Source organism: Neoarius graeffei, chromosome 13 (genome assembly GCF_027579695.1).
Source record: "Neoarius graeffei isolate fNeoGra1 chromosome 13, fNeoGra1.pri, whole genome shotgun sequence".
Lineage (NCBI taxonomy): Eukaryota > Metazoa > Chordata > Actinopteri > Siluriformes > Ariidae > Neoarius > Neoarius graeffei.
In genome coordinates this window covers 58175466-58194466 of record NC_083581.1, presented here as the reverse complement: position 1 = coordinate 58194466, position 19001 = coordinate 58175466, and the positions used below count along the sequence as shown (strand labels likewise).

The 19001-nt window shown below is 41.3% G+C and overlaps 1 protein-coding gene across 2 annotated transcripts; it reads right to left on the bottom strand.

Moving 5' to 3' along the window:
- Window positions 1-744: 744 nt before the first annotated feature.
- On the bottom strand, window positions 745-18273 carry dnase1l1 (deoxyribonuclease I-like 1). 2 transcript variants are annotated; one of them, XM_060938161.1, is made up of 9 exons: window positions 18104-18273; window positions 9028-9178; window positions 7467-7555; window positions 7128-7217; window positions 6868-6980; window positions 5404-5516; window positions 5148-5302; window positions 4956-5052; window positions 745-1781 (listed from the first exon to the last, which is right to left on the bottom strand). In XM_060938161.1, the coding sequence occupies exons 1-9, from the start codon at window positions 18256-18258 to the stop codon at window positions 1656-1658; spliced, it is 1089 nt and encodes a 362-aa protein (XP_060794144.1). In that variant the 5' UTR covers window positions 18259-18273; the 3' UTR covers window positions 745-1655. The 2 variants fall into 2 exon arrangements, with proteins under 2 accessions (XP_060794144.1, XP_060794145.1); XM_060938162.1 differs by lacking the exon at window positions 18104-18273 and adding an exon at window positions 9697-9770.
- Window positions 18274-19001: the final 728 nt, after the last annotated feature.

The window sequence follows — 19001 nt, the reverse complement described above, 5'->3', positions numbered from 1 at the left end:
AAGCAAATTGTTGGGGAGAAATTGACATTTGACCTTGGGACCTGAACTTGGTTTGGATTAATTCCAAAATCTAATCAGTTCTGCTGGTTACAAGGACCATTCCATAAATCCTACATTCGCTCATTCGACTTATACTAATTACAACTGATGCAGATGTATAATCCAATATGACTACGGCTTTAAAGTGGCTTACTCTTCCCAGAATCCTTTTTGTTTTGAATAAAAGTGATTTCTATTCTGATAGCAGGCTGTAGCCAAACCTCTGAATTCACTGTTGGGGATCCATTTGAAACCAAATCTTTAACTTCATCATCTACATATCATACATGAAAGTTTTCTTCGTAGCTGCCCACAAGATGGCCGAAACTGGTTCTGGTCCATGACAATGGAATAAGCATACAAAACACTTTAAAAAAAAAAAAGCTTTTAAGTTAAAGACTAAAGGAAGATATCCTCAAACAAGTCACCAATACCAGCAAATTACACAATATCAGTAGCAGAGCACCTGGACAAACTTGACATACAGCTAGACAGCCATGGGTGTTTTGTGCCAGAAGTGTTTGCCACCAACTGTTTCTCTTTTACTTGCTTAATGTGCAATTTGAAACTGAAAACCAAAATCAAGTAATGGAAATGTGTGAATTGAGAGGAAAAAAAACAGAAAACTTGTGCTCACTGGGTTCAAACAATTTGGTAAAGCAATATTTTGGAAATTTGAAATGGACAAATGAGGAAAACACTACCTTTCTGGAAAAAACCCAGCTTTAATTGCATAACAGCATTCAATGGAAATAGAGTTTGCAGTTAGATTAGATGATTGTATGTGGGTGGAGTTTTTTTTTGTAATCACTTCTATTTTGCGGAAAACTACTGCCACTCCCATGTTCCAGAATGACAACTATAGGGGCCAAATCTGTGTGACTGTTCAACAAGCATAATGGAACACAAAAAAAGACCACAAACAACAGTCCCAATGAACAATAGAAGGATTGCTTCCCTGAGATTTAAAGTCATGTAGTTTCTTTCCTAATAATTGGCTATGCTTCCCCTCACCTTACTAGCAGCATCTGTTGTGTCAGATAAGGACACCACCAAATTAAAAAAAAAAAGTCCAGCACAGATGACACTATGCCATGCCAGCATTGTTTTGCCTTGACGAACAACAGAAGGTGACCTTGGAGTCTAACAAAAGGGTGAGAGTCATCCAGACAGACATGCAACCTACTAACAAAGTTAAATCCTCAAACTAATATATATATATATATTTTTTGTCCAAGAACTTTGAATGTGCCATTTACAAACATAAAATCCAAATAAAAAAGTGGCAAAAGAGCAGATTCATTAGCAGCTAATAACCTTAAATTACACATCCCAATCTAGAAGAAATAGGATTGTGTCGCATGAAATAACATTGTGATAGCAGATTAAAAACATTGGCTAAATACTGATGTTTTTCAGTGGTTAATAAACCCATTTACTACTTGCAACCTCCTTGATTTAAACAGCACAATAATGTGCATCACATTATTGCCAAGAAACCCACTACAATCTTGTGCAGCTTTAGCTTAAAATGATATTAAAATATTGGCATCAGTACATACACTTGTACGCCAACCTTACTGACTAAAAAAAAAGGGTCCATTGCCACTCTGGTGTCATGTCAGTTGGAGTAGCAGGGGAAGGCCAAGAGTTAATTGGAACAATATTATGCTTCCCTGCTCACTTCCTGACTTGATCTTCAGGTCCACCTCTACAGGATAGTGGTCACTCACACGTAAAGCCTGCAAGGAAGATGCACTGCTCTGTGATGTGTCTTTAGCACAGAAACACTAGATATACAGGTTAATGCACTACCCTAGCTTCAGTTCAAAAGTGTCTTAAAAAGTATGACTTTCAAAAACTGAGCCACAAACTGGCTCAGTTTGTTAAGGTGTAGGCAAGTACGCACAGGTATTGTATACCGTGGTGCTTGAAAGTTTGTGAACCCTTTAGAATTTTCTATATGTCTGCATAAATATGACCTAAAACATGATCAGATTTTCACACAAGTCCTAAAAGTAGATAAAGCGAACCCAGTTAAACAAATGAGACAAAAATATTATACCTGGTCATTTATTTATTGAGGAAAATAATCCAATATTACATATCTGTGAGTAGCAAAAGTATGTGAACCTTTGCTTTCAGTATCTGGTGTGACTCCCTTGTGCAGCAATAACTGCAACTAAATGTGTCCGGTAACTGTTGATCAGTCCTGCACACCAGCTTGGAAGAATTTTAGCCCATTCCTCCGTACAGAACAGCTTCAACTCTGGGATGTTGGTGGGTTTCCTCACATGAACTGCTCGCTTCAGGTCCTTCCACAACATTTCGATTGGATTAAGGTCAGGACTTTGACTTGGCCATTCCAAAACATTAACTTTATTCTTCTTTAAAGGTCCCATGGCATGAAATTTTCACTTTCTGAGGTTTTTTAACGTTAAAATGAGTTCCTCTGACCTTAAGTCACCCCAGTGGCTAGAAATTTCATAATGTGTAAACCAAACTATGCCCAACATTTGAGAATGGCGCGTCAAAATGGCGCGTTGATAAGCTCTTCCCTTTACTACATCAGCAAGGGAGATGATCCCCATGCCCCCCCCCCCTCTGGATTCCCACCCACTGTATGGATTGCCCGCCCAGTTGGAGTGAGGAGACCATAGAGGACACGACAACATGGCATCACCTAAGCGAGCGAAACATGGAAATTGCGCTGTACATGGATGTGACAACACAGAAAAGAGTCTGTTTTTACTGCCGACGGGAGAGCCCCTGAAGACGCAGTGGCTTAATTTTATTTACTTCAATAATACGCCGTCGAGTCTACCTAAGACGGTGTATGTTTGTCGGAAGCATTTTCCTGAGGAATGTTTCCACAACTTGGGACAGCACAGGGCAGGTTTTGCACATCAACTGTCACTGAAGCCTGGGTCTGTACCAAGCATCCCTGCCGCATCAGCAACAAACACCGAACAAGTAAGTGTATAACTGGTCGTTTTGCCGTGTTTTAAAATCGGTGCGTTAGCCTAGCAATGGCTACATTAGCTGTGCACCTAACCGCTTCCTGCAGTTAGCCAGGTAATCTGCGCTACAAAACTAAAGAGCATGCAGCATGCTCTGTTAAACTGAGTTTAGTCTGGAAATTGACTGTAACTTATGAGCTTATGTTTGACTATTGCTCCGCAATGCATGTCTTCTGTTGGATAAGCGATATGTTGCTGTAGTTGCTGCTTCTATCCTCTTTGGTTATGGAGTGCGTGTTCAAGCCTAGGATATTATACGTTCGTAAACTACCACTCCGAACACTCTCACTCTCTGTTCTCTGTGTCACGTTGAGTTTACGAAAGGAGTCCGAGGGAGAATGAGGTTTTGTCTTAGCAGCGTGGCTACAGGCACTGATAGCAGCGAGTATGTGTGTGCGCAGCTTGGTCAAGCCCCTCCCCCCATGGCCCGCCCCCACCCTCTACCCTTCCCCGCCTCCTGCTTCTCATTAGCAAAACGACGCACTGGGAAAAGCGCTGAAATGGGGCTTTCTCCCAGGAGGCTATATTTACGTGCCGAGGGTTCATTTCGAGAAAGGCTGCGGATATAACATCCGGAAGCCTCCACGAGCCCGTTTAAAGCATCAACAAACCACCATGCCATGGGACCTTTAACCATTCTTTGGTAGAACGACTTGTGTGCTTAGGGTCGTTGTCTTGCTGCATGACCCACCTTCTCTTGAGATTCAGTTGATGGACAGATGTCCTGACATTTTCCTTTAGAATTCGCTGGTATAATTCAGAATTCATTGTTCCATCAATGATGGCAAGCCATCCTGGCCCAGATGCAGCAGAACAGGCCCAAACCATGATACTACCACCACCCCAGATGGGATCAGGTTCTTGTGCTAGAATGCAGTGTTTTCCTTTCTCCAAACATAACGCTTCTCAATTAAACCAAAAAGTTCTATTTTGGTCCCATCCGTCCACAAAACATTTTTCCTATAGCCCTCTGGCTTGTCCACATGATCTTTAGCAAACTGCAGACGAGCAGCAATGTTCTTTTTGGAGAGCAGTGGCTTTCTCCTTGCAACCCTGCCATGCACACCATTGTTGTTCACTGTTCTCCTGATGGTGGACTCATGAACATTAGCCGATGTGAGACAGGCCTTCAGTTGCCTAGAAGTTACCCTGAGGTCCTTTGTGACCTCGCTGACTATTACATGCCCTGCTTTTGGGGTGATCTTTGTTGGTCGACCACTCCTGGGGAGGGTAACAATGGTCTTGAATTTCCTCCATTTGTACACAGTCTTTCTGACTGTGGATTGGTGGAGTCCAAACTCTTTAGAGATGGTTTTGTAACCTTTTCCAGCCTGATGAGCATCAGCAACACTTTTTCTGAGGTCCTCAGAAATCTCCTTTGTTCATGCCATGATACACTTCCACAAACATGTGTTGTGAAGATCAGACCTTGATAGATCCCTTTTCTTTAAATAAAACAGGGTGCCCACTCACACCTGATTGTCATCCCATTGATTGAAAACACCTGACTCTAATTTCACCTTCAAATTAACTGCTAATCCTAGAGGTTCACATACTTTTGCCACTCACAGAAATGCAATATTGGATCATTTTCCTCAATAAATAAATGACCAAGTATAATATTTTGTCTCCTTTGTTTAACTGGGTTCTCTTTATCTACTTTTAGTACTTGTGTGAAAATCTGATGTTGTTTTAGGTCATATTTATGCAGAAATATAGAAAATTCTAAAGGGTTCACAAACTTTCAAGCACCACTGTACATCTTTGGGAAAGTATCTGCTTGAGTGATTATAATGCAACTATAAATACAGCTATGCAGGAAGGAACCATATAATTAATATGAGCGATACAAATGTTTATGGGTGTGTAAGATTTTAAAAAAAAAAACCCACTTACCTCTTCCTCCCTAATCCGGTATGCATTGGCAAAATTAAATGGTCGTGCTGAGAGTGGCACAATAGCTCTGAGTAAGGAATCTCCGTGCACGACTATCCTGTACCATGAGAAATCAACACTCCATAAGACACCAAATTAACAAGAAAATAAGCTGGACTATATCTCAAACCACCTAAACAGAATAAGAGTTACCTGTCATATGCACAGTCAGTGGTCTCTCTTACTGTAGTGTCCTGTTCGTCATCTATCAGCCAGCTGAAAATGTCAGAGTAGAGTCTTATATTCTTCCTGTTTTTCTTGGCCACGTATCCACAAGCTGCATTGAAGTCACCAAGGAACATTATGTCCTAGAAAAATGATAAAAAATATTTTTAAATGTCAAAAAAATCCTTTTAATGGTTTAAAAAAACAACTTTGTTGAAGTGCTTTCTGTACCACTGTATCTCACCTCTGTGTTCCACCTCTGTCTAACATCCTCAAAGACATCATAGAGTTCATCAATCTCTTTGGTGGCATTACTAGGAGAGGTGTGCATTGGGATCAGAACAAACTTCCCAATCACTGTAAAACATAACCACTCAATCTCAGTCCAATCTTTACAATGAAAATAGTAGTCAATATTGAAAAATACAGTATGGTGTAACTGTCAAATCATTTGAACTTCAGTGTTCCTTGGTCCTAAGACGACCTCAATAATCACCCCATACAGACAGATTATAATAGTCATCCAGTCTAATCTCACGGAGACCAGACTGTGATAGATTAGGGGTGCAACACAGTGACACCATTAGTACCAGTATCTGTTTAGTGCTCCATATATTTATCTAAGTGTACTGTAAGTTCACCCCCAGATCTGAGCCTAACTCCACCCACTGCATCATTCTGAAAAATGCTAAAGTCAAACTTAAAGTCAGTATTTCATGATGGCGGCACGGTGGTGTAGTGGTTAGCGCTGTCGCCTCACAGCAAGAAGGTCCGGGTTCGAGCCCCGTGGCCGGCGAGGGCCTTTCTGTGCGGAGTTTGCATGTTCTCCCCGTGTCCGCGTGGGTTTCCTCCGGGTGCTCCAGTTTCCCCCACAGTCCAAAGACATGCAGGTTAGGTTAACTGGTGACTCTAAATTGACCGTAGGTGTGAATGTGAGTGTGAATGGTTGTCTGTGTCTATGTGTCAGCCCTGTGATGACCTGGCGACTTGCCCAGGGTGTACCCCGCCTTTCGCCCGTAGTCAGCTGGGATAGGCTCCAGCTTGCCTGCGACCCTGTAGAACAGGATAAAGCGGCTACAGATAATGAGATGAGATATTTCATGATGTAGAGAAGTACCAAATAGCAACTCTACATCAGCATCGGCCTTGCAAGGTTCAGGATGATTTTAACCATTTCGATGGTGTTGTGAGCCATGTTGTACCCATAAAAATGGTAATTTTTTGTCAATATTAACATCAGCGTTGATGCGTTTCATCACAGTACAGTCATATTTATTTTACAGCTCAAAAAACACATTTAAATGTACAGTACATCTTTAATTACTTGAGCTTAAAATTGGTCTTAATTAGAAATGTGCAGGACTTTTTTTTTTTAATCCTGCTTGTGTAGTGATTATTTTTGTTTATACCATATTGCGATACTTTCAAATGAATGTTGTTTGTGCCATCTCCCAAATTATAAATAAATTAGTAGCCTAATTTGATCAATCTGCAATCAAGCAGTGACTAAGGAAGAATGATTGAACGTAGATTTTGTTTGTTTCTCAAGCTCCATATTCACTTTTGCGTTTTTTTTTTGAGATTCCAAAAGAAAAAAAAAGTGCACCTATTATTCGTATCTGTATTGTTTTAGAATTCGTTATCTGTTGATTCTGAAAACTTTATTCATAATCAGTTATATTCCTACAATGGATATTCTCCATGTTACCAGTTTTAGGTGCTTGGAAGTGTACTACAAAAGGCTCCCTGGCAAAAGCATCCTCATCTCCTTCCTGTGTGTCTGGGTACTGATACTGGTCTATTAGCCTGACTGAGTCAGTTCTGTAGGAGAGAACAGGAAATGATGGATCACCAAACACGCTTGAAAAGCTCTAAATAAGAATAATACTGCAAAAGCATACAGCCTCAATACAGTATTCACTATCTATAGGATTTTGATATAAACGTATCCTGAATTAAACGTCCTACCTGAATACAAAAACATATTGCTCTTGATAGGCTTCTGTCCTGCCAAGACGTTCACTGGACACAGCGTCATAATGGTGATCCCGTTCATATCTGAAAAAGAAGAGATGATGTGATATTGATACAAATTACATTTGTAATTTGGTTATTAACAGTTCAAGTATGTAGAGTGTTGTACAGCAGGGAACAGATCACACTCTGTGTATTTGAGTAAAACTGCAATTTGGTCAGCTTTAAATTATTTTCCAAAAATCATGTGTGTACAGTATGCAGATTGCAGGATGTGTGCAGAGTTATCTACATGAGTAAATCTGAATGGAGGTGTGATGAGAGTAACGTTACTTATTGAGCTTATTAAGCAGACGTGGAACGACTACTTTCTTCCGATCTCTGACCTCTTGAAGCAAACACACATCACAGCGTGACACGATCTGACCAAAAATAAAATCAAAATGGAAATTTTAATCTAAATACAGGTATGTTAACTGTTTAACATGATTCTCACTAGATTCCCACATTACAAAAATCAGATAGTACCAGACAATCTGTGTTCATGTCTAAAGTACATTATAAGATTAAATTACATTGCTTCTTTTAATTTGGTGCTTTTTAATAAGCTGAACACTCTTTGGTGTTTATCATAGACTACGTTCAGACTGCACCCTGAAACGACCCATATCCGATTTTTTTGCCCATATGCGACCTGTATCCGATTTGTTATTGACAATCTGAACGACACAGATCCGATTTTTTCACATGCGACCCAGGCCGCTTGGATATGTGGTCCTAAATCCGATGCGTATCCGATATTTTCACATGCGACTGCAGTCTGACCGGACAGGTCGCATTCATGCGACCTACACGTCATCAACAAGAGACAAACGTCACTATTCTGCGTTGGCTAATCCCGCCTCTTTGGTGGAAAACAACAACATTTATACAGTTTTCAGAATTTAAATAGACTTTTATAGAATTGATCAAGCTAATGGTGGATTTGGTAGGGACCTGGATGTTGATCTGTTAGCCTGATTAAATAGAACAGTTTCTATAACTGATTTATAACTTAAACCATCCTGTATTACAAGATTATAAGATTGTTCTGGAAATTTCCAGTAATTTGACACCTTCGGTCTCATTAGTCTGCTGTTAATCAGATTATTGTGCGAGTTCCGCCGCCGCCACAAAAACCACATCGCCAGGTCTCGCCTCATCTCCATAGCAAACTGCACTGGTGTTTCTGCACCTTCAGCCAGCGCTGAGAGAAGTTGCAGAATTCAGCTGGCTATAAACAATCTAAATAAATATTTATAAAAATGTAGAAAAAGTTTATTAATATGACGAAATAAATATGTGCAAATTATTAAGCCTGAATTAAGAGTTTGGTAATACAGCGGCCGTATCCCAAATGACTGCGTACTGAAGCTCGAGTGCACTATATAGAGTTTAAAAATACATTACTTCCTCGTAACATGTAGTGCACTTATATAGAAATTAGAGAGACATTTAGGAGTCAACCCTCGTTACCAGGCTACACGTTTTCATTTCAGTTCAGAAACAAAAACACACACGAGACCTCACACTTTAACACTAACCAGATAATTAAACAAACAAACAAAAAAGAAATCATTAAACATGAAGAGTGCGCTTTTTTTTTGTTTACGTATTACGTAGATGTGCTTATTACGTGTCAATTTGCGCATGCGGGACACTTTTGGGTCGTTTTCCGTTCATATTGGAGATCGCATACAAGTCTCATATAATTGGTAATGTGAACGGCCTAACAAAAAAATCGGATTTCACAACAAATCGGATATGGGTCGTTTCAGGTTGCAGTCTGAACGTAGTCTTAATAAATGCCCACTAATGTGATATTTTACATCACTCTCTGTAAAGTCCACCTTACCTGTGTTATGATGTTCAAAATTTTACCATCTTTTGTTTTTGAGTCTCCAAGACGGAGACTATTGAAAGCACAAATCTTGAATGCATGGCAGGCCAGTGGTTCAGAGAGGAAGATTAAAAACAGCAGGGCTTGAGGAAGCATCATGTTGGACCTGCACACAGGGAAGGAAATGGTGAGAGAGGAAAAATAAATTTCTATTTCGCTGTTGCTTCCCTTAACAAGTACCAAAATAACTCGAAAAAAAAAAGTCATGAGATTAGACAGTATGGTGTAAAACCACAGATCGGAACAGTGTGCATGGGTTTCCTAGCCTCTCTAGTGTGCATGGGTTTCCTAGCCTCTCTCAAAAACATGTCAGTAGGTTAACTGGCTACAATAAAACAAAATTATTACGTACACTTTTGGGTCTAACATTTACTGACACACAGCCTTGCTATTATGAGAGCCCAGGCCAGATAGAGACTCAGGGTTCCATTAATGTGTGGAAGTCAGATTTGATCAAAATACACTAATCAGCCATAACATTAAAAGCACAGACAGATGAAGTAAAAGACATGGACTATCTCGTTACAGTGGCATCTGTCTAGGGGTGGGGTATATTGTATTAGGTAGCAAGTGTACAGTCAGTTCTCGAAGTTCAGATCCAGAAAGCCCCACCTCACAACTTACAGAACTTAAAGGATCTGCTGCCAACATCTTGGTGCCAGATACGACAGCACACCTTCAGAAGTCTTGCAGAGTCCACGCCTTCATGGGTCAGAGCCGTTTTGGTGGCACAAGGGGGACCTACGCAATATTAGGCACGTGGTTTTAATGTAATGGCTGATCAGTGTATATTTAAGTAACACTGCACAAGCAACAGTACAAAGGAAACAAGTGTTGCCAGGCAAAACAAACCTCGCCCAGTAGCACTTATTTTAGTGTTATACAGTAACAACTGATTCAAGCCCCGTGATGACCTGGCGACTTGTCCAGGGTGTACCCCGCCTTTTGCCCGTAGTCAGCTGGGATATCCTGTAGAACAGGATAAAGCGGCTAGAGATAATGAGATGAGATGAGACAACTGATTCAATCTCACAAGTGTGGTCTCTGTTCTTTCAAGGTCACTAATACTAATGAGAACATTTTGTTTAACAAGTGTAGTGTAAAGACTCTAAATATCTGCCAAAAAGCTAAAAAAAAAACTTACAAAAAACTTTTTACTTGACTTTTCAGAAGGACCAAACAAAAGCTGTGACAATCAAAAGGTAAATTTTCTTAAAATAAACACCACTTAGGGCGGCACGGTGGTGTAGTGGTTAGCGCTGTCGCCTCACAGCAAGAAGGTCCTGGGTTCGAGCCCCGGGGCCGGCGAGGGCCTTTCTGTGTGGAGTTTGCATGGTGTCCGCGTGGGTTTCCTCCGGGTGCTCCGGTTTCCCCCACAGTCCAAAGACATGCAGGTTAGGTTAACTGGTGACTCTAAATTGACCGTAGGTGTGAATGGTTGTCTGCGTCTATGTGTCAGCCCTGTGATGACCTGGCGACTTGTCCAGGGTGTACCCCGCCTTTCGCCTGTAGTCAGCTGGGATAGGCTCCAGCTTGCCTGCGACCCTGTAGAAGGATAAAGCGGCTAGAGATAATGAGATGAGATAAACACCACTTACTTGATATCAAATCAGTAGCCTTGGTGAACCACAAGGTGAATTTTGCTTATCTTTTTATCTGCTGATTAGGCCACACCAATTTAATTAGTTGGTTCTTGGATTTTTTCAGGAAAAATATGAAGCGAGCGTGCGAAATAAAAATAAAATTTAAAAATGCTCTGATGGTAAAATTAGCAGTGGAAATAGAGGGCTTTCATAATAGAGGAACAAAACAAAGACAATACATTATTGTTACACATTTCATATGGCTCTTTTAATAGCTTATCTTATTTCCACCCATATGCATTAAGGGCTAGCTCTGGCTGCACGTCTTTTATCAGGCAAACAGAGAGGCTAAATAAACGACTGAATTACAGTCAATTGAACATCTACAATGCACAGAAAAAAAAGATTTGACCAGGAGTAGGCTACTTCTGATGGCTAAATACTTCTAATGATTTTTTGCTTGCCCCTCACATCAATCAATGAAATATCAAATCCACCTCCAGAGTTGTAGTCCAAGTTGGCACATCGCAGGGTAACAAGCTCACGGCATCTTGAGTACAACTGTGCAAAGTTTTCCCCCTCTTGAATTTCGACACGCCTGTCAAAGATTTTACGCTTCTGTTCGCTGAATATCCTAACAATCACAAACAGGCTTTGCAGGATTCCCCTCCACAGCCATGTTTCTTCCACAAGTCTTTATCTAAAGTGAAAGGGGCGATTTGATTGGTTTTCGACGTCACGTGACCTCAACCTGCAGTCGATTTCGATTTTATTTTGCATTTTCTTCAAGCGGCGATTCCGAGAACCAACTAACCGAATTGGTGTGGCCTTATCTTCCGATACTACGAAGTTATAACGAGGTTTCTTTTATTTTGTTTCTAGTTCTGATTAGTTCCGAAGTTTATCAAGAAATAGAACGGGTAATCGAACTTGATCAGGATAAGTGCTGATTGGTTACAAACGCTGTGTCCTAAATCACTCATTTGTTCATTACGCCCTACTCACTATATAGGGAATTGCTGTATAGCAGACTATATAGTGGGCGGCATGGTGGTGTAGTGGTTAGCACTGTTGGCTCACAGCAAGAAGGTCCTGGGTTCAAGCCCAGCGGCCGGTGGGGGCCTTTCTGTGTGGAGTTTGCATGTTCTCCCTGTGTCTGTGTGGGTTTCCTCCAGGTGCTCCGGTTTCCCCCACAGTCCAAAGACATGCAGGTTAGGCTAATTGGTGGCTCCAAGTTGACCGTAGGTGTGAATAGTTGTTTATCTGTATGTATCAGCCCTGTAATAACCTGGTGACTTGTCCAGGGTGTACCCCACCTCTTGCCCATAGTCAGCTGGGATAGGCCCCAGCTTGCCTGCGACCCTGTAGAACAGGATATGCGGCTACAGATAATGGACGGATGGAAGGAGTATATAGTGAGCTCATTGATTGAATGATAAAACTTCTTTGCCACGGCCTCCCCCCCCCCCTTCTTTGCCCCGGCACTACTTTTCGTGATGCATTGTGAGATACTTTGAGTGCACTATATCGGGTGTAATAATGCTCACTATACATTCGGACAGCACTACAAGATGGCGACCTGATTATATAGCCCACTATGTAGTGAGTAGGGAGTGATTTGGGACACATTCAGGACATTGGGACATCATTTGCACCAAAAACGATTTTGACCTTTTTGGTGACCTTGACCAAATGATTCTTAAAATGTTGGAGGTTCTATTTGAGACCAATGCCCATCTATCCTGAAAGTTTCATAAAGATTGGTCCAGCCGTTTTCCCGTAATGTTGCTAACAAAAAAACAAACAAAGAAACCCCACCAAAAACAATACTTCACCCCCTGGTGGACTCCGTCCCGGGCGAGGTTAATTAACTGCCTATGGCGAATGATGATATTCACTATAACCACATGATTGTGAGTGTGATATTGCTTTTATACAGCAGTTCTATAAAAATAAATTAATACAGAGTAAGTGACAATTTGGACCCAGTATGGGCAAATCTTCTGTGTAGTTTTGCTCTGCTAGTGGAGCGAGATCCCAAAGACGCCACAATCAATTTATGGCACGTTGGCCAGCTCACATTTATTTGTACGTTCCTGTTAAAGTTGTTTCTGGTGAAATTGGCATCCCTTCTTTTCATCTTTACCTGACATCTTATCATTCTGGAAAAAAAGTTATATTCTGGAAACAAAGTACTCTTTGTTCTGTCTGCTGATGATGTGACTCACACTAATGTAGTATGTGGTGAACACAGACGAGCAGAGGAATACACACAGTGAAACATTCCAGTGCGGTTATAAGAATTGGAATGCCACTCTGGGGACACCACTCAACCAAGCAAATTAGGGGATTATCTATATCGCTTATCTGTCACGATCACATGGGAAGCTGGAGGCAATCTCAGCTGACTCCAGATGAGAAGTGGGGTACATCCTGGGCAGGTCACCAATCTATCACAGGGCTAACAAAGAGACAAACAACCATTCACACTCACATGGTTGAATGTGTAGTATGGAGTAATGGAGTAGCCAGTTGGCCTAATCCATGTTTGCTTAGAGGAAACCCATGCAGGCATGGGGAGAACATGCAAACTCCATGCAGTAAGGCCCCAATCAGCTGCAAGGTTCAAACCCAGAACCTTCTTGCTGTGACATGACAGTGCTGTGGGTTCACTGTGTCATCCTGACCAGAACTAACTGTTGTAGAGTAATCTGTACCATGCACTAAGAGGCTCTGGTTGAATTTATTGATTCTCTGAGGTGACTGGCATAGTACCATTTTGTGAGGGGCGCAGCCCCGAGTAAACAGTACTATGCCAGTCACCTCAGACAATCCATAATTACCGGTGCCTTTCAGTGCATGGTATATTGGATTTATATCCCTAATCAAAAAATTCCAAAAATCCTCATCGTCTATGAGATTGAATCTTGGCATAAACTCACTGGAGGCAGCCATGCTTTTTGTTTACGTCGGCACAACCTTCGACCTACACATGTGCAATGTACCATACTATCACCTGCTTCGCTAGGCATGATCATGATACATACAGTGGTGCTTGAAAGTTTGTGAACCCTTTAGAATTTTCTATATTTCTGCATAAATATGACCTAAAACATCATCAGATTTTCACACAAGTCCTAAAAGTAGATAAAGAGAACCCAGTTAAACAAATGAGACAAAAATATTATACTTGGTCATTTATTTATTGAGGAAAATGATCCAATATTACATATCTGTGAGTGGCAAAAGTATGTGAACCTCCGCTTTCAGTATCTGGTGTGACCCCCTTGTGCAGCAATAACTGCAGCTAAATGTTTCCAGTAACTGTTGATCAGTCCTGCACACCGGCTTGGAGGAATTTTAGCCCATTCCTCCGTACAGAACAGCTTCAACTCTGGGATGTTGGTGGGTTTCCTCACATGAGCTGCTCGCTTCAGGTCCTTCCACAACATTTCGACTGGATTAAGGTCAGGACTTTGACGTGGCCATTCCAAAACATTATTCTTCTTTAGCCATTCTTTGGTAGAACGACTTGTGTGCTTAGGGTCGTTATCTTGCTGCATGACCCACCTTCTCTTGAGATTCAGTTCATGGACAGATGTCCTGATATTTTTCTTTAGAATTTGCTGGTATAATTCAGAATTTATTGTTCCATCAATGATGGCAAGCCGTCCTGGCCCAGATGCGACAAAATGGGCCCAAACCATACCACTACCACCATGTTTCACAGATGGGATAAGGTTCTTATGCTGGAATGCAGTGTTTTCCTTTCTCCAAACATAACACTTCTAATTTAAACCAAAAAGTTTTATTTTGGTCTCATCTGTCCACAAAACATTTTTCCAATAGCCTTCTGGCATGTCCATGTGATCTTTAGCAAACTGCAGACAAGCAGCAGTGTTCTTTTTGGAGAGCAGTGGCTTTCTCCTTGCAACCCTGCCATGCACACCATTGTTGTTCACTGTTCTCCTGATGGTGGACTCATGAACATTAACATTTGCCAATGTGAGAGAGGCCTTCAGTTGCTTAGAAGTTACCCTGGGGTCTTTTGTGACCTCGCCAACTATTACACACCTTGCTCTTGGAGTGATCTTTGTTGATCGACCACTCTTGGGGAGGATGACAATGGTCTTGAATTTCCTCCATCTGTACACAATCTGTCTGACTGTGGATTGGTGGAGTCCAAACTCTTTAGAGATGGTTTTGTAACCTTTTCCAGCCTGATGAGCATCAACAACGCTTTTTCTGAGGTCCTCAGAAATCTCCTTTGTTCGTGCCATGATACACTCCTACAAACGTGTTGTGAAGATCAGACTTTGATAGATCCCTGTTCTTTAAATAAAACAGGGTGCCCACTCACACCTGATTGTCATCCCATTGACTGAAAACACCTGACTCTAATTTCACCTTCAAATTAACTGCTAATCCTAGAGGTTCACATACTTTTGCCACTCACAGGTATATAATATTGGATCATTTTCCTCAATAAATAAATGACTAAGTATAATAGTTTTGTCTCCTTTGTTTAACTGGGTTCTCTTTATCTACTTTTAGGACTTGTGTGAAAATCTGATGATGTTTTAGGTCATGTTTATGCAGAAATATAGAAAATTCTAAAGGGTTCACAAACTTTCAAGCACCACTGTAGATCTGCACACGCAAATGCTTGTGGAGTCACAGCTGTGACTCGAGTCGGCCGTATCGCTTGAAATTTCACATCAGTTCATGGTATATCAGCTGGGGGGGGGGGGGGGGGGGGTGTCCTGGGGTGCCTGTGACCCCCCTTTGTCGGACCATACATTTTTTCAATAGCCGCATAAGAATATTAGAAAAGCGCCCACTGTAATTTTTCTAACATTTTTTTTTAAAAACTAGATTGTCACCTCAGCCTCATTAGGGTTTCTATAACCTTGTATGGACTTCCTGTGGTTTGGGCACGAAAACCCAGTTCTGTGCAAGTGCAACACGATCGCACTAGAGAACATGGTCAAGCTGCCAGTGTAGATGCAGTCTTTTTAGTTGTGAATTACAAGTATTTCCTCGTGTTAATAATTCGCCATGTCAAAACAAGCGAAACTTTCCTCCTTCTTTTGAAGTGAAGAGACACTCTTTTTCCTATTTTTTTCCATCAAAGTTGCATTTTGTTGCTTTGAAGCTAAGTTTTAGTGCCGTTTCTAGAACACAACATCAAGAAAACGTGGAAGAAACAGCAATAATGGAAGAGCCGGTTTCTAAGCTACCTAAAACTAGCAATTGTAATTATTTTTTATTACATATTTTTCATAGTTCTATTCTAGTACTAAGTCAATTTTTTTAATAATAAAACAGACTCAAAACAAGATCCATCATCGCCTTCGGCAGACCAAGAAACACCGGCCCAAGCGGCAGTTGCCGGTGAATGAGCTTGGTTTGCTTATGCTATGGTCGCTGTTGTTTGGTTTGATAGAATTAGCCCAAAACATTAGTACGGTCAGTAAGCTCAACCATTCTTTTTGGTCGATGTAGGTGTTCTCGATTTGCCAGATGAAATAATCTTGAAGATTATGAAGCACCTACCGCTCTCGGCAGTGTTCCATAGCTTGTCGAGTACCTGCAAAAGGCTGCTGCAGCAATATCACGGACGTGTTATGGCAATATTTCATGTTAGAAGATACAGGACGTCCTCCTTTCTACACCATCCACAGTTTTAAGAGCATTTTTGAGAGGTACTGTACTTTTTTTTTCTTTCCTCCCCTCCTTCCCCCCTCCCCATATCTTATTCTTTTGATATTTGTATATGTAAATACTTAATTTATTTTAATTTATCTAGAAGTTTTCCTCTATTTCTTTTCTCTGTTTATCTGTAATGATGCTGCTGGAATCTTAATTTCCCTGAGGGAACCCTCCCAAAGGGATCAATAAAGTTTTATCTAATCTAATCTAATCTAATCTAATCTAATCTAATCTAATCTATCTAACTAATTTTCACCATCTTTATTTTAACGGCAATTTTGAACAACATTTCACCTTTCAGGAAGCACGGTGGTGTAGTGGTTAGCACTGTCGCCTCACAGCAGGAAGGTTCTGGGTTCGAGCCCAGTGGCCGGCAGGGGCCTTTCTGTGTGGAGTTTGCATGTTCTCTCCGTTTCTGTGTGGGTTTCCTCCGGGTGCTCCGGTTTTCCCCCACAGTCCAAAGACATGCAGTTAGGTTAACGTGGGGCGGCCTTGGGCTGAAGTGCCCTTGAGCGAGGTACCTAACCCCTGACTGCTCCCTGGGCGCTGTAGTGTGGCTGCCCACTGCTCTGGGTGTGTGTTCACTGCTTCAGATGGGTTAAATACAGAGGATGAATTTGTGCTTGAAGTGTGCATGTGACAAATAAAGGTTTCTTCTTCTTCTTCAGTTTAGTAAATTCAATCTTACACAAAGTGGTCAAGCTGCCAGTGTAGCTGCAGTAGTTGCGAATTATGAATATTTCCTTGTGTTAATAATTCGCCATGTCAAAACAAGCGAAACTTTCCTCCTTCTTTCGACTGCCAGTCAGTGTGTGACTCAGGCTGCCAGTCAATGTGTGACTCCCCCTTTGAAAAATCCTAGCTACGCCCCTGTATATCCAGGATATACCATGACTGACTCACACCATATCCATTCTTTTATATGCTTGACATCACAAGATACATTGCTTAATCAGTGGTGGAACTATTTTATGTGAGATAAGCCATCCTTGGCCAATCCGTCACGGGAATTTTTTGATGAGGGATATAACGGCAATCATAGGCTATACACTACAAAACATGCAGTCTTGGCTTTACAGACAGGTCTTATTCTCCTTTGTCTCTCTTTCTCTCACACTCTCACTCTGCTTTGAAGCATTTGTGAAAGTAGTACAGCAGAATGCAGAAGTAAGAACAAGATGGCAATGTCAACAACCTGTTTTTTTTCTGCTTTCATAAAACAACATGAACAACAACCTTTTTATCTCAATACTGTGCAAAGGTAGCATATATAACTGTAAAACTGCTTGCACTCATTCTGCTCATTCTGTAGTTGGGCTGTGAAGTGTGTGTGTGTGTGTGTGTGTGTGTATCTATCTATCTATCGATCGATCGATCGATCGATAGATAGATAGATAGATAGATAGATAGATAGATAGATAACATGCAGTCTTGGCTTTACAGAATAGTAAAATAGTAAAATAGTACACAAAATAGTAAAACTGCTTGCACTCATTCTGCTCATTCTGTAGTTGGGCAATGAAGCGTGCGTATCTATCTATCTATCTATAGATAGATAGAGAGATAGACAGACACACACGCTTCATTGCCCAACTACAGAATGAGCAGAATGAGTGCAAGCAGTTTTACTTTTATTTTTTGCTGACAATTATTTTCCTTTTCCTCTTGTAGGCTATATGACAGAAGTAATGAGTCAAAACAAAGAGCGAAACAATATAAAGAGTTTAGAACAATACCTGGCAGCTGAAGGGCTTTCACGGTTTTTGCGTCGTTGTAAATAAAGTTTGACTTCCGGAGAAACGGGATTTTTTTGAGCAGTGAGAAGTCTCTCTCTCTGAGTGAAAGAAGATCCACCCTTCCCAGGTTTCAGGGGAGGAGGAGCATGCAGCATGTCTCTAAAACTAGCCGCTGCACTGGCAGTTTCCACTCATTACAAACATCTCATCTCATTATCTCTAGCCGCTTTATCCTTCTACAGGGTCGCAGGCAAGCTGGAGCCTATCCCAGCTGACTATGGGCGAGAGGCGGGGTACACCCTGGACAAGTCGCCAGGTCATCACAGGGCTGACACATAGACACAGACAACCATTCACCCACGCGGACACGGGGAGAACATGCAAACTCCACACAGAAAGGCCCTCGCCGGCCACAGGGCTCGAACCCAGGACCTTCTTGCTGTGAGGCGACAGCGCTAACCACTACACCACCGTGCACCACCCATTACAAACATATGTGCACAAACCCCACAGCTTCCCAATGAACACAATGCATTTATTTGTATCGACCCAGACGTCAATTAACAATTTGTTGTAGTGCATTTTGGACTTAATACCTCATAGAGGACTACAGATTTTCTTATATTTATGAATACACGCATATCGACACTACCGTTCAAAAGTTTGGGGTCACCCAGGAAATTTTGTGTTTTCCATGAAAAGTCACACTTTTATTTACCACCATAAGCTGTAAAATGAATAGAAAATATAGTCAAGACATTTTTCTGGCCATTTTGAGCATTTAATCGACCCCACAAATGTGATGCTCCAGAAACTCAATCTGCTCAAAGGAAGGTCAGTTTTATAGCTTCTCTAAAGAGCTAAACTGTTTTCAGCTGTGCTAACATGATTGTACAAG